General features: G+C 40.9%; 1 protein-coding gene across 4 annotated transcripts in view; it reads right to left on the bottom strand.

The window, feature by feature from the left end:
• The window catches only part of LOC115158599 (pre-B-cell leukemia transcription factor 1), a 106488-nt gene extending 90852 nt beyond the window's left edge, over positions 1-15636 (bottom strand). For all 4 annotated transcript variants that reach the window (XM_029707757.1, XM_029707758.1, XM_029707759.1 and 1 more), the window contains exons 1-2: positions 14976-15636; positions 13515-13588 (exon numbers count right to left, since the gene is read on the bottom strand). In XM_029707757.1, coding sequence (XP_029563617.1) covers positions 13515-13588; positions 14976-15160 — 259 coding nt within the window. In that variant the 5' untranslated portion in view covers positions 15161-15636. The remainder of the gene's footprint in view (positions 1-13514; positions 13589-14975) is intronic.
• Between the last annotated feature and the right edge of the window lie 434 nt (positions 15637-16070).

Below are 16070 nucleotides of genomic sequence, written 5' to 3'. Positions count from 1 at the left end.
CACTTGAAATGGCCCATTTTACAGCACTGTACTGTACTCCCATCCGCTCCCATCCCACAGGTCATTTGCATACTTCATAACGGATGAAGACAGATGGAGATGAACGTTTTATCAAGGTTATCCTATCCTCCAAACTCAAGGTTATCCTAAACCCTCTTTATCTTGCCTCTGTTGACAGAATATTAGGCTATCAACACAATTGCTACACAGCGGAGGGAAAAATGAAAACACTGGAGTTGTGATGTGAATTTCAGAGGAGCAAGCGACCAATGACAGTGTTGTCAATGAACACTTTTGAGTGAAACAATATTAATACAAACAGCACAGGGGTGATGAAATGCCTTTTTTAAAAACATTTTATTATATTTTATTTAACTTTTTTTACTGTTTTGTTGTTAACAAACAACAAAAAACATACGTAGACAAAAACCATAAACAGCTTAACGTTTACATACATTTTCACAAACATGAATGACATCACACTTGCTCAGACCCACATGTTCCCATGGTATCCACACCCAATGTTGTTTCTAATGCTTGTAGGACTCTGCCCATATGACTTTAAATTGTGTTTTTTCAATATTTAAATCATAAAGCATTTGATTCTTCCATTCTCTTAACGTTGGAGTATGATTTGACTTCCAGTATTTAAGTAATAGCTTCTTCAATATAAGTGACAAAAAGAATATTGTCCAACCCATTGGGAATCTCACCACACCCGCACATGCCATGTCTTGACATATGCAGGGGTGATGAAATTCCAATGATCCATCCATCTGAACTCTAACAACAAAATCCACATTATGACATACGATACCAACAAAAAGTCTACCTCCCTGACCAGCTCTTTAGTTCATATGTATGTAGAATGAAATGTGGCATAGAGTACAGTTGCATACAGTACAGTACATAGACAGTCCACACTGTCCCCAGGGACAGAGAGCAGTATTATCCTTTGTCTGTATGATTAGTCCTTTGGTCATCATTGTTATAGATATAGCTATAGAACTACACTTCCTCCATTTCAGACCCTCAGTCTGACTCCCTGTACCTTCAGTGGCAACCTACTGTATTCCCTATGGGCCGTGGTCAAAAGAAGTGCATTATATAGGGAATAGGGTGCCATTTGGGATGCTACCTCAATTCTAACAGGAATCATACGCTCAAGGCCACATGTCGGGGAAAAGAGGTGAGGCCGCAGTGGTTGCAATTTGTAGACGTGCCAACTGATAGTCTCCAAATATGACACACCATCCCAACCATTCCCACAAGGAAGTCTGGGAGTGCGTCCCAAATGGCACCCTATTCCCTACAGCGCACTACTTTTGTCCAGTGCCTCTGGTTGAAAGTTGTGCACTATAAAGGGAATAGGGTGCATTTGGGACGAACACTGAATGTGACTTCAGTCATCAATCAAATCATACATCTGCTTTTTTTCTTTCTCCTTCCGGGCCAAAGGTGCTAGTGTGTATTACTGTACAGCATCACAGAAAGGAAACGATGGCCATTTATAGAACACAAAGAGGACTTCAGTAAAACTAACTATTCATATTACTGTACAAGGCCCTCCGTGTGTGGATAACAAAGACCTGTCAAATAATTTAACAGGGGCAAGGTTTGCTTGTAATGAATCAAATGGCCACCAGGACTATTTACATTGACACCCCCCACCCCCCAATACCGTAAGGTAATACCATTTGATTTGATTTCAGAAAATCTCATGTTCAGAAAAATACAACAAGACAACAGCTTTCTAGACAAAGCAGAGCTTACACCAAGCCTAATCACAGCCCTGAGAAAAATTTAAAATTCTACATTGCAGAAATGAATTGTCTCAAGTATTGTAGGTTTTGTCATTAAATGTATAGGGCCTCTGACATAACATTCAATACCTGTTAAACAAGCAAATATTACTCCTCAGCACTGGGAGAAATCTAGAAAGCTACAGAATCAGAGAGATTTTAATGTACAGTATACATAGCATCAGAGAGGTTTTAATGTACAGTAAACATAGCATCAGAGAGATTTTAATGTACAGTATACGTAGTATCAGAGAGGTTTTAATGTACAGTAAACATAGCATCAGAGAGGTTTTAATGTACAGTATACATAGCATCAGAGAGGTTTTAATGTACAGTAAACATAGCATCAGAGAGGTTTTAATGTACAGTAAACATAGCATCAGAGAGGTTTTAATGTACAGTATACATAGCATCAGAGAGGTTTTAATGTACAGTAAACATAGCATCAGAGAGGTTTTAATGTACAGTAAACATAGCATCAGAGAGGTTTTAATGTACAGTATACGTAGTATCAGAGGTTTTAATGTACAGTATACGTAGTATCAGAGAGGTTTTAATGTACAGTAAACATAGCATCAGAGAGGTTTTAATGTACAGTATACGTAGTATCAGAGAGGTTTTAATGTACAGTAAACAGCATCAGAGAGATTTTAATGTACAGTATACGTAGCATCAGAGAGGTTTTAATGTACAGTATACGTAGTATCAGAGAGGTTTTAATGTACAGTAAATAGCATCAGAGAGATTTTAATGTACAGTATACGTAGCATCAGAGAGGTTTTAATGTACAGTAAACATAGCATCAGAGAGGTTTTAATGTACAGTAAACATAGCATCAGAGAGGTTTTAATGTACAGTAAACGTAGTATCAGAGGTTTTAATGTACAGTATACGTAGTATCAGAGAGGTTTTAATGTACAGTATACGTAGTATCAGAGAGGTTTTAATGTACAGTATACATAGCATCAGAGAGGTTTTAATGTACAGTATAAGTAGTATCAGAGAGGTTTTAATGTACAGTATAAGTAGTATCAGAGAGGTTTTAATGTACAGTAAACATAGCATCAGAGGTTTTAATGTACAGTATACATAGCGTCAGAGAGGTTTTAATGTACAGTATACGTAGCATCAGAGAGATTTTAATGTACAGTAAACATAGCATCAGAGAGGTTTTAATGTACAGTATACGTAGTATCAGAGAGGTTTTAATGTACAGTATACGTAGTATCAGAGAGGTTTTAATGTACAGTATACGTAGTATCAGAGAGGTTTTAATGTACAGTATACGTAGCATCAGAGAGGTTTTAATGTACAGTATACGTAGTATCAGAGAGGTTTTAATGTACAGTATACGTAGTATCAGAGAGGTTTTAATGTACAGTATACGTAGCTCATGTAAGAGTCTCTTAAAAGGCCTCTGAGGATTCTATAAGGCTACAAGTTCACAGTCAAAATCTTTTGGATAAAATCCACAATCAGAAATGTAGTACAATTCTGTGTGTTGGTATACACTTGCATGACATGCATATGTTATTAAAATTAAAATTGGTCAGCCTAAAATGCCCAAAATGCCTTCCCTGGTCAGTGAGCTTTATGATTACATTATTATTATATTATTATTACATTATTTTTACATTATGATTACATGAGCTACATATCCTCAAACACACTTTTCAGAAACCTCCTTTACCATATTATCCAGTCCTCCACTGAGCACCCCCCCCATCCTCCTCCCCCTCTTTCAGTTCTAAAAGTTACCCACAATGTAACTTGTGTCTGTGGTCTGTGTTACAGGGAAGCCATCCAAAACCACCACGGCGCTGCGTTTCTGCTCCGAAACATTTGTTTCCTTTCAGGGGGACCAACATGCGCCTTCTACTTTTCTACACACACAAAACGTCTCGCCTGCTAGGAGGCCATGCCATGAAGCTTGCTGATCTATTCTGGGTGCCAAGATTGGCACCGGAGACAGTGTCCGTCCCAGATGGAACCCTATTCTCTATATAGTGCACTACTTTCGACCAGGGCCATCATCAAAAGTAGTGCACTATATAGCGAATAGGGTACCATTTGGCGCATATCCATAGAGAAGCGCATGGTTGGTGTCGCTACAAGGATCCTAACTGGTGGCACAACAATGAGTATGGTTGTATTCAATCATATCACTACAGCTGAGAGTGTGTATGGTGTAGTGTTGATGGACTATAGAAATGATAGATACCAGCAGCACACTGTCAGAAACATGGAAACAATCCTAAACGGAGGCTCATATACAAAAATGTACACGGAACAAAAATATAAACGCAGCATGTAAAGTTTTGGCCCATGTTTCATGAGCTGAAATCCATTCGCACAAAAAGCATATTTTTCTCAAATTTGTTTACATCCCTGTTAGTGAGCATTTCTCCTTTGCCAAGATAATCCATCCACCTGACAGGTGTGGCATATCAAGAAGCTGATTAAACAGCATGATCATTACACAATAAAATGCAACTCTAAAATGGGAGCGTACAATTGGCATACTGACTGCAGGGATGTCCACCAGAGCTGTTGCCAGAGAATTAAATGTTCATTTCTTTACTATAAGTCGCCTACAACGTTATTTTAGAGAATTTGGCAGTACGTCCAACCAGCCTCACAACCGCAGACCACGTGTAACCACGCCAGCCCAGGACCTCCAGATTCAGCTTCTTCACCTGCGGGACCATCTGAGATCAGCCAACCGGATAACTGATGAAACTGTGGGTTTGCACAACTGAAGAATTTACACACCAACTGTCAGAAACTGTCTCAGGGAAGCTCATCTGCGTGTCCGTTGTCCTCACCAGGGTCTTGACCTGACCGCAGCTCGTCGTTGTAACAGACTTCAGTGGGAAAACGCTCACCTTCGGTGGCCACTGGCACGCTGGAGAAGTGCGCTTTTCACGGATGAATCCTGGTTTCAACTGTACCGGGCAGATGACAGACAGTGTGTATGGCGTAGTGTGGGTGAGCGGTTTGCTGATGTCAACGTTAACAGAGTGCCCCATGGTGGCGTGGGGTTGTGGTATGGGCAGGCATAAGCTACGGACAACAAACACAATTTAATTTTATCGACGGCAATTTGAATGCACAGAGATACCGTGATGAGATCCTGAGGCCCATTGTTGTGCCGTATATCTGCCGCCATCACCTCATGTTTCAGCATGATAATGTACGGCACCATGTCGCGAGGATCTGTACACAATTCCTGCAAGCTGAAAATGTCCCAGTTCTTCTATGGCCTGCATACTCAACAGACATGTCACCCATTGAGCACGTTTGGGAGACTCTGCATCAATGTGTATGACAGCATGTTCCAGTTTCCACCAATATCCAGCAACTTCACACAGCCATTGAATGGGAGTGGGGACAACATTCCACAGGCCACAATCAACAGCCTGATCCATGCCCCTACCTTTTTTTTAAAGTACTGTATCTGTGACCAACATACAGTATGCATATCTGTATTCCCAATAATGTGAAATCCATTTTCTTATATGAACTGTAACTCATTGCATGTTGCGTTTATATTTTTGTTCACTGTATGTCATTTTCTTAGAGAAACGTATTTTGTAATCAAAGAATGTGTAAGTAAATAAAATGACATTCAGGTGTACTATCAGCCTTAATTCATTTGGATTCCTTTCTGTTCTATAGCGAATACAGCATATTTAGAGACAAAAATGTTCCTCCAGCCTAATTAGAGACTCAAATGATCCTCCAGCGTATTCAGAGACAAAAATTTTCCTCCAGCGTATTTAGAAACTCAAATGTTCCTCTAGCATATTCAGAGACTGAAATGTTCCTCTAGCATATTTAGAGACTGAAATGATCCTCCAGCATATTTAGAGACTGAAATGATCCTCCAGCATATTTAGAGACTGAAATGATCCTCCAGCATATTTACAGACTGAAATGTAGAGATAAAATGTTCCTTGTGAGAATGCTTCCCAGTGACACAGTGGGAGTCGAGGAAGATATAATGAGCAACAGAAGCTGATTACATACATTAGACTGTATAATTATGAGATTTGCATAACGTTAGACGGGTGGGTTCTTCCAAGGAGGATATTTAGGCTGAATCTCTTCATCTTTGCTCCACATTAACACAGATGAAACAGTAACAATATTATCTGTACAATTATCAATGATACAGGCGATGTGAGGGGCAGTCTGGTTGCGGTTAATCTAATGAATGCTAAAACAATCAATAATCTTACAATAATTCCAGTTTAGTCAAACACGGCCAGATCTTTGGTCTAGGTCTACATACGTTGTCACGATCACTATCTTCAAACTTCCGATCATAAATAAACCAAGGCGCAGCGTGCATGGAATTCCACATATTTTAATGAAAATGAAACTCACCAAACAACAAAACAGGAGAAAAACAAAACGTGACATTCTGGGCTGCTCACAGGCAGCTACACAAAAACAAGATCCCACAATCACAGGTGGGAAAAGGGCTGCCTAAGTATGATTCCCAATCAGAGACAACGATAGACAGCTGCCTCTGATTAGGAACCATACTCGGCCAAAAACAAAGAAATAAACAACATAGAATGCCCACCCCACATCACACCCTGACCTAACCACATAGAGAAATAAAACGGCTCTCTAAGGTCAGGGCATGACACATGTACAATATGTTGTACAACACAATAGTGTCAACACTCCTTTAAAAGGTAGCATCATAATCTGATAAACTTCACAGAAATGTATAATATATTATGTTTCTTTGAAATGAGGACAAAAATATACAATGGTAATTGCCTTGTCTTTCCCACTGAAGGAAATACAAGCCTATTGGGAGAGAAAGAGCTCAGTTTCCTAGTAATGGGCCACACACATACATAATGCTGCTTTCAGGAAAACCCACTCAGATATGTACATAATGCATTCACACAACACAACACATATCTTGTTAGTGGTAATGCAATAGCAGATTGAGGACAGATAATGCCCAGACACACAAAATATACACACCGTACACACCATACGCAGACCACACGCAGCTCCTGTACTGTAAAGTGCCAGAGCAACTGCTTTAGTGTTAAATATCAGATGCAAATGAGAAGAGAAAATCTATCATGACTGTAATGTGTCCTGATGGGAGTGGGCTCTCCCCTGTGAGGAGCCAGGCCGGAAAGAGGCAGGGAGGGAGGAGGGAGCAGGGTGATGTATGGAGGAGCTGGATGGGAGGTGAAAAGCGTAGCTAGACAGACGGGGGGAGGCGAGGGGAAGAGAGAGGGTGAGGAGGAGGGGGGTAACACAGTCCTGCCGCCCGCCAGAATCCTGAGGGCCCAGGGCAAAAGGGGAATAAATGTTGATTAGTGTTGATTTTATCTAACGAGCACCCGGCAACTGACAGTGGGACTAAACTGCCGCGAAAGGCAACCATTAATCTTAGTCTGGTTTAAGTAGTGTATATGAATTTGTGTCATTTCCACTACGCAGAGAGAGGCCTCTCCCTCTCTGTCTACCTCTCTCCCGCGCTCTCTCTTTCCCTTTTTCCCTCTCTCCTGCTCTCTTTCTCTCTCTCTGCTTTCTTTTTCTCCCCCTCTCTTTCCCGCTCTCCCTCTTTCCCTCCCTCTCTCCATCTCTCTTGATAAAAGCTCTAGCGTTTGAAGGCTGTGTCGATGGAGCGGTGCTCTGTCAGCGGTACAGTGGAAGCCTGGAGGTAGAGCCTGCTCGGAGCAGCTCTTAGCAGCAGGGGAGTGTGTAGGAAATGAGATTCAGAGCCCTGCATTAAGGAAAATGAACTCCTGGGGGGTTGGTATGGCAACCACATTCAAAAGTGCCGTTGCATGTTCAATTTAATGTACATAACAAATTTGCGGATTTGAATAAATATTAGAGGAAGCTAGCAGCACACAAAAAAAGAGCCAAGGCAGACCACATCTTTACAGAGATCATTATTGAAAAAAGGAGTCAAAAAAGCAAGCCAGATGTACGCCACCATATCCCATCTTACAGCAGTGGATGCTGTGGTCTGTTAATTCTGTCTGGTGAGGCATGAGGGCTAAATACAACCAGTTATCCATTTTATACATTTCATTCACCACAATGACTGGGATATGCTTTATTTTGGAGACCACAAGCGCATAATCTTCATTTTTAATGAATAGCATTTAACTTTGCCCTGATGCCGTAACAGGAAAAATGACAGTAATTTTAGTAGCTAGCTCACCAGCCTATGAAAGAGGAATTTGACTTACATGGGTCTTTCCTCTTGTGTTTCTTATTTCTCAGTCCTCTCTGTCTTTCTGTCTTACTCGCTTTCACACGCAACATAGACGCTTGCTCCCTGTTATCATCACTGGGATAACATCACAGGAAAACATGGTGGGGAAAAACAACACCTCAACGTGAAATCGCTAGATCAATTTCACGGTCACCACCATCAGGATTTTTTTCATTTTTTCAGCAGTGGTTGCAAGGGTATGGGGGGATGATTAAACAGAGAGATATTTGGATGATTAAACAGAGAGATGGGAGGGAAACAGCTGTGGAGATCACACACACAGACACACACACACAGAGACACACATACATACACACACAGAGACACACACACAGAGACACACACACACACACACACAGAGACACAGATACGCACACGCACGCACACACACACACACACACACACACACACACACACACACACACACACACACACACACACTCTCTCTCTCTCTCTCCGAATACTGCTGCATCAGCATAGAGGAGCAGGCTGGATAAAAGACAAAAGGTGTTGCATGTATTAATATCACCACTCCCAGTCAGTGCACTAACAGACAAGGACAGGAGGGGGACGCATATCACTGCGACACAACATTCTATATCTGAGTAGACGTCCTCCTGTTTTGATGGAAATAAGCTGTTACACTCAGCTCCCGAGTGGCGCAGTGGTCTAAGGCACTGCATCTCAGTGCAAGAGGTGTCACTGCAGTACCTGGTGATTGGGTGTCCCATAGGGTGGCGCACAATTGGCCCAGCATCGTCTGGGTTTGGCCGGGGTAGGCCGTCATTGTAAATAAGAATTTGGTCTAATGACTTGCCTAGTTAAATAAAGGATAAATGAAATGAATAGTTTACATTAGCTCTGAACAGGCCCTGGCCTAGCCTATGCTTACATCCCAAATGGCACCCTATTCCCTTTATAGTGCACTATTTTGACCAGAACCCATAGGGACCATAGTGCACTATATAGTAAATGTTCCCTGCTACTTACAAAAATCATACCACTAAAGTGACACCAGAGGGATTTAGATAGAGAGCGAACTGATATGTCAATATTAGCCTTTTGACTACCAGCAGTTTGGCATTGGCAATGCACTCTCAAAATACACTCCTGTGCTAATCTAAAAAAGATATCTATATATATACTGTATATACAGTCAAACTGTAAATCCCTATGGGTTTCTATACCACATTTATGTTCAAAGCTAAAAACAGGTTTTCTTCTGCGGATAATGACGGCGAACATAAATTGTTTATATTACGATGGTGTGCTGTGGTTTGTAGGGTTCTGACTGGACTCTGGGGAATGAAGGCACTTTCTAGAGTTAAAATATGCAGATTCCAAGCCATCTGAATGGACTGACAACTCAATGTAGTGTAGTGTACTGTATCTCTCTGACAGCGTCCCAATCTGTCTGCGTCCCAAATGGCACCCTATTCCCTGTGTAGTGCACTACTTTGACCAGAGGCCATATGGTTCTGGTCAAACGTAATGCACTATATAGGGAATAGGTCGGCATTTGAGACATATCCTCTGTAATCAGATCTCTGGCTAATTTCACCCGTGTTAAATATTACTCTGCTGCCCTCTGAAAAAAAACTACATTTCACCATTCAAAAAAACCATTACATCACTCCGCTAGTCATTTTTAGAAATGGAGCATCCCCCAGGCGTGAAACTTTACACTATTCAAACAAGGCCACCAGAAAACTGGCCTTTTGTTGAGGTTGAGAGAAAAGAAACTAAACAGCCAGTCAGAGCAGCGGGAATGCATCCCAAATAGCACCCTATTCCCTATTTAGTGCACTACTTTTGATCAGGGCACATAGCCCTCTGGTCAAAAGTAATGCATATCCAATATATAGGGAATAGGGTGTCATTTGGGATACAACCTACATTTACTGAGAAAGTGTCTCAGTGTCACAGAGAGGTTATGTTTGACACTGTTGGAGATTTATGACGTTGATGAGGTGTTTATAGAAGTCAATTCATTTTAGCTAATTTTCTTAAGCACCATTTTGGATGATGTCAACAGTTTTCTCATCAAAAGGAGAAGCAAGGTCCTTTAGACCAGTTCCAAAAACAAACTGTGGAAATGTTTTTAGAAGCATGATTGAAACAGATCTTTTTTTACAATCCTTTACATTTAGTTTTATAATGTTGTGTTGAAGATATGGTTAGGGTTTAATTACACTTATCTCCCATTTTGCCACATTCATCTCATGATTAATAAAGTTTGAAATATTTTTATAAACATGATGTAAGATTGAGTTGTGTCACATTCGTATATGCTGTAATGCGTTAAGTTTGCAGAAGGTTAAGGTTTCATGGCGCAGTAGCATTGGAGTCAAATTATTTGGGTGTATTTTTGGAAAGCACCCTGTGCCAATACCTCTTATAACGTGGCTCAGGGTGGATACTTTGTAGCCTACTGTCACAGACAAGACCTTTAACACTGAGTTCAACTTCTCTTTCTTATTCTTCTCACAGTGAACACTAATCCACTTATCCAACAGTAACCTTAGGAGTGTGTGTCAAAATCGAACTGTTTTTAAATGTAATAATCCATAAAGGTGAGGTGTAAATCTCTTTTTATCAAGTATTGTACACACACACACACACACCGTACGCCTCTGAGTGAAAAGTAACATTCCTTTAAGTCGAGAAAGACAACCAAAATATGATCGGGATGAAACTAAGCAGTCAAGGATAGAAAAAAGAAACCAGTGTCTGAAAGAAGAAAAGAAAGATGCCTACCCTGGGTGGAAATAAAGTGTTCCTTCTCCTTTATTCTGGGGTGCGAGCAGTGCACAGCAGTGTGCTTGTTTATAGTGAGTAGTCGTTCTGCTGGGCACCGATCGCTCACCACACCACAGTATCCCCGTACAAATACACAGAGTGGGTCAGGAGTTCAGGAGTTACTCAACGCTGCCTGCCTGTCCTGCCTGCCTGTCCTGCCTGCCTGTCCTGCCTGCCTGTCCTGCCTGCCTGTCCTGCCTGCCTGTCCTGCCTGCCTGAGCATGGCATTATATTCTTTCCTGACACCCGCAGGTGATGTCAGTTTTTGTAGTACTGGGGACAGTCAGAGACGTAAATTGCGTAGTGGAGATATAATCCCGTTTACTAAAACCAAATTCAAAAAATATATATATATATTTGTAAAAACAAAAAACTGTAAATTAAGGTTTTGAAATAAAAGCTACTTCATTTAATAAAAATAATACTACTAATAAAAAATAGATATATATATTTGAATGTACTATATGCAGTTATTATATCAATTCACAGCTCTCAAATGTTGCTATGACAAAATTCTAAAAATAAATAAAAATGGCAAATGATAGTCTTATCAGAAAGAAAAACCTATATATTACAATAAGCAATTAACAACACAGTTATCCTAAGTGAATATCATGTAGTGTAAAAAACAGTCTAGAAATAGCCTTAATGTCTCTGGTGAATTCACACATATTTAATGGTTAAAAACAAGACAGATTCCAGAGCAGTAGCAGCAGCAGAGGTCTGTGCAGTCAGTGAGTTCTGCTCTGAGCTTTATTTACTTTAAGACCTAACAGAAACCGTGCTCAACTCAACACAGCTTCCCTGGCGCTAGTCTGTACTTTTTACTGAGAGAATCATCATAAGGTGTTTAATACTTTGGCACCCAGACGAGAGGACCCAGTCGAGGTTTACTTAACAGAGATGTGCTTTAGGCTTCAGCAGCTGACCCTTTTCACAAATATTTTCAAAACTACCTCTGACAAGTTAATTCTAACACCTTATACAGCAACACTAGAGGGCGGATGAAACGCTGTCTCATACGGTACATGAAAGGGTAGAGATGTTCAGAACCATGTGCTGCATATACAGTAGTATATCATACATCTATATTCAATTGATGTAATGAACTTCATTTCCTCCAAACACAGCAGGTATGTGTAACTAAACCTCCTCTGAGAAGAGGTGGTCAGACTCAGAGACATTCTCCTTCAGGAGAAACAGAAACCTGGGCTATTGGGATGGTCGAGTCGTAGCCAGCTGAGAGAGATGAGAGAGAAAGCACAGCACTCCCAGACAGGACCAGATCCAAGTGACTTTGTACTCCATGTGGAGACAAACTTTGGATGAACTCTGAAAAACGCCAGGGAGTAAAACACTATGCATAACTGTGTCACTCACTCCCCCTCCAAAACCCTACCAAGACAACAGAGAAAGGAAAGAGAGCCAGCAGGCCTCAAAAGGCCCCCTGCTCCCCTTAGACACTGGCCCAATTGAGGGTGCGCTACATGGGGCAGGAGGACTGGGTCGTTGGGGAGTGGAGGTGGAGGATGGCGGGGGGTTGAACTTCATTGAAAATGAAAACATAATGGAAAAGTAGAATTACATACACACAGGGAATAAAATATACATCACATCCACACACAGCCCCACAACAGTGAAGCATGAAGTATGGACCAAGTGAGAGCGGAGAGATAATAAAAATGATATCTCTTTTATCCTCTATCTATCCCATTTTATTTCATGCACTAATGACTGTGAAACACAGTGGAGTCGCTTCCACATCAAACCCAGACAGCGATAGCATCTCAATATCTCACAAGTACAAATTTAAAGGAGTCCTCATTCGACGCCATATCTTAGAACAGGAAAATAATAGAGGAGATATATACACACTATCGTTCCTGAGCAGCTCTGAATTCTATCTGTGCCAATTTCAGAAATGTCAAAGGGAAAAGGGGTTTGTATTCTGGAAAGACGAGGCTTGTTACGCCTCTCTCAAAGTCTGATGTCACTACATCTGCTCTTAGTGCAATTATTCTGGCGACAAGGTCTCTCACAACAGCACAGACAAATGGAGAGACACACACAAGTGAATGAAATGAGACACACAGCAGAGAGATTTGACAGCTAGCACACAAGGGGGAAACATTATGATGAAGACGGTCATTTACCTTTCAACACTTTCCATCATCAACACCATCAAACCTTTAGATGTTTGACACTATAATTGGAAAAGATTTCCAATGAAGTAGCACTGACTGTAGGGCTGTGTAATAGCACAAAATGGATTGCACTCCCAAAACATGTGCAAATTGTAAAAACACAGGTCTGAAAAATAGGCCAATTTGTATTTCTCTTCTCAGATAAGAATGTAATTCAAAGCACATTGAAAAACATGCATGCATACCCTGGCTGCAGCAAGTCCATCTATGTGAATGGCTGTGAATTTTAGGCTAAAACGTGCTTTCTCTGAAGATATTAATGAGTCCTACACAGAGCGCATACAACGTCCCCGTTACGTGGGCTTCTGTAGCCGAAGAAGAAGGCACTTTTAGTTTTTCTAGGTAGTTAGTAGGCCTATAGTTTTTCGTTCAAATTGTGTAGGTCTGTATTTGACGTGCATTCAATAGCCCAGTAGATAACTTTAGAAAACGCATTGGGCCTACCTGTTTTTTCTTTGATTTCACACAAGACGTTGAAGAGAGCAGGCTTCATCCTGTGGCAATTCAAGGCGTGTTTCCTATAAAACAAAATAAAGTAACTTCAACAATTCACATCAATCCTAAAAGCATTAGCATAATAACATTGTTATAATGGTTTTATTGAAGCATGTAGCCTATGACGCAAATTATGTAGACAGGTAAATATGTGATGCAAATGTTGCGGATCACGTCAACCTTTTATTGATAACCTGCTGTATTTGTATATGCGTGCTTAATCTCGAAAGTAAGATTGCATATGTAATATTTAAAAATGACATCTTAATATTTATATTATTATTGGAAGCAAGTAAAGAAAGTAAACTGGAATATATAGGTACTTGTTACTGCCTAAAAATGTAATGCAACACATTTTTATGTTCTGGACTGATTGAGCAACAATACCAACAATAATTTATACAACAGTTTTGAATATGTATTTTTGCTGTTTAGAATGGTTAAGTATTATCAACAATGATTAAATGTCTTGTTTGTTGTTGAATTTGTATAAATTACAGTCATGTTCCTCGCAATGCAACACAGGACAGTGGGAAAAGGTTGTCCAAAGAGTTTCATTGTATTTTAAAAGATTCCTCTCTGCTGCTCGCCCTCCACCGTGAAGGCTAAACACAGCCTACGCGCTCCGCGCATCAATGCACTTCGCTTTAGCTTCTGAGTTAACTGAATATCTAATAACTGGATGCAAATTATTTATCTTCAATTACTATGAATGGCCCATTGTATAGCCCATGTAAATAACAAATGATAGCCTATAATAGCGTATTCTAGATTTCTATTCAATTTAGGCTATGCCTTATCAGTTGTTGTATTTTGACTGGAGTGACACAGAGAGAGAGAGAGAGAGAGAGAGAGAGAGAGAGAGAGCGAGAGAGAGAGAGAGAGAGAGAGCGAGCTGTGCTTGCACAAAAGTTCATCGAAATTATCATGTTCTCAATCAATGTGATGCTGGTTATTTTTATGACAAATCGCATCCACAAACTTGAGATGTCAGATTTGTACGTCGTTATTGATTTGTCAGAAGTGTGAAAACACTTTGAATCTTTAGTGAAAACACTTTGAATCTACGTTATACGTTTTACTGCTGCAATACTATATAATTTCTGGAAATTTAGGAAAAAGTGATATGTCCACTATACTAATAATAAGATAACTTCAAAGTTGAAATGTAGTCTGCTGCACTGTGGATGTTATTATTTCTCCAAATGCGCGCTCCCCCGCTTATCATTATTGGCTGATGGGCTCGAATGCGTAATTCTTCTCCATTTCATCAATATAATATTTTTCACTAGAAATCTGACTGATTTGAAGTGTCTTATTTTCCATCGTAATTTAATGCATACAGTAGTTTGCCACGCATTCCTTGTCCATGTTGACAAGGTAGGCTACTGCGCACATCTGGCACCTTACCTGGCTTGAGCTTCGTCCAGACTCTGATCTGTGATGGTCATTATTTGCTGTAAAATGTCTCCAATGTCCTGTTTTCTCCCATCGCCTTCCGTTCCTCCCGTGCCTTCCATGTGTTGCGACAGGCCGGGGTGCCCTGCCATCCCTACTCCCGCATGAGAGTGCATCAACCGCGGCTGCTCGTCCATTTCTTCCGATCTATTTATAAGCTCTCACCTCCGTGTCAATCTCGCAAAAGAGAATCCTTGACCAAATTCCGACCTTCCCACCCGGGTTCGGGGTTCCACGTTCTGGTTCGCACTATCGCGCTCCGGAGTTCTCCAACACACAGAGTCAGAGGGGAAGCCCTCTTTCTCGCTCTCTCTGCTCTTCCAGCTGGTCTGAAGTGAATCTGAAATCTGATCTGAAATGCTGCCTTGTGCAGATCAGACTGCGTGTAAAAGATAAGCAGACTTCAACTACAACTATGAATCTGGACGCTTCTTCCTTTCATGTGTCAGAGCCTGTGTCTTCCCGAAACACAATCCCGTTTTCTCCGAGAGACAGCGCCGTATCTTAGGTGAGTTATGGAAAGCTGAATTGCAGGCTATTTCGATTTATTCCATCCGCTTGCTTTTGTTGCATACAGTACGGAACGGCAGTCACTGGAAGGCAGCACATAGCGAGAGTATAAAAGTCAGACTCCGCCTACGCGACATGATTGGGAATAGAGACCATTTAGCCCCACCTTGAGGTGCCTCTCGTGAAACGTCAATCATAGCGCTGTGTGAAGGAGGCATAAAGGAGCAAAGCTAGGAGATGTGGCCAGCTGTAAGCAGTGGGACAGTTCAGAGTGGCAACCCTGTGATGGATAGAACCTGAACTACAAATAAATAATAGTGGGTTGACACAAGAGGTCTGCGGTAGTTTCCCCTCTGACCACACAAGCATCAACACTTTCTCTCCACACCAGTCCATTTAATCCTCTGCCTGTTGCCAAGAAGCAGACTTATCCCAGTGCAGTAGCCCAAACTAATCAAAACAATCCACCATCTCCTTCATTTATCTACTGAACACAAATATAAATGCAATATGCAACAATTTCAAATATTTTACTGA

The sequence above is a fragment of the Salmo trutta genome, chromosome 22 (genome assembly GCF_901001165.1).
Source record: "Salmo trutta chromosome 22, fSalTru1.1, whole genome shotgun sequence".
Lineage (NCBI taxonomy): Eukaryota > Metazoa > Chordata > Actinopteri > Salmoniformes > Salmonidae > Salmo > Salmo trutta.
This window is presented reverse-complemented; position numbering and strand designations above follow the sequence as displayed.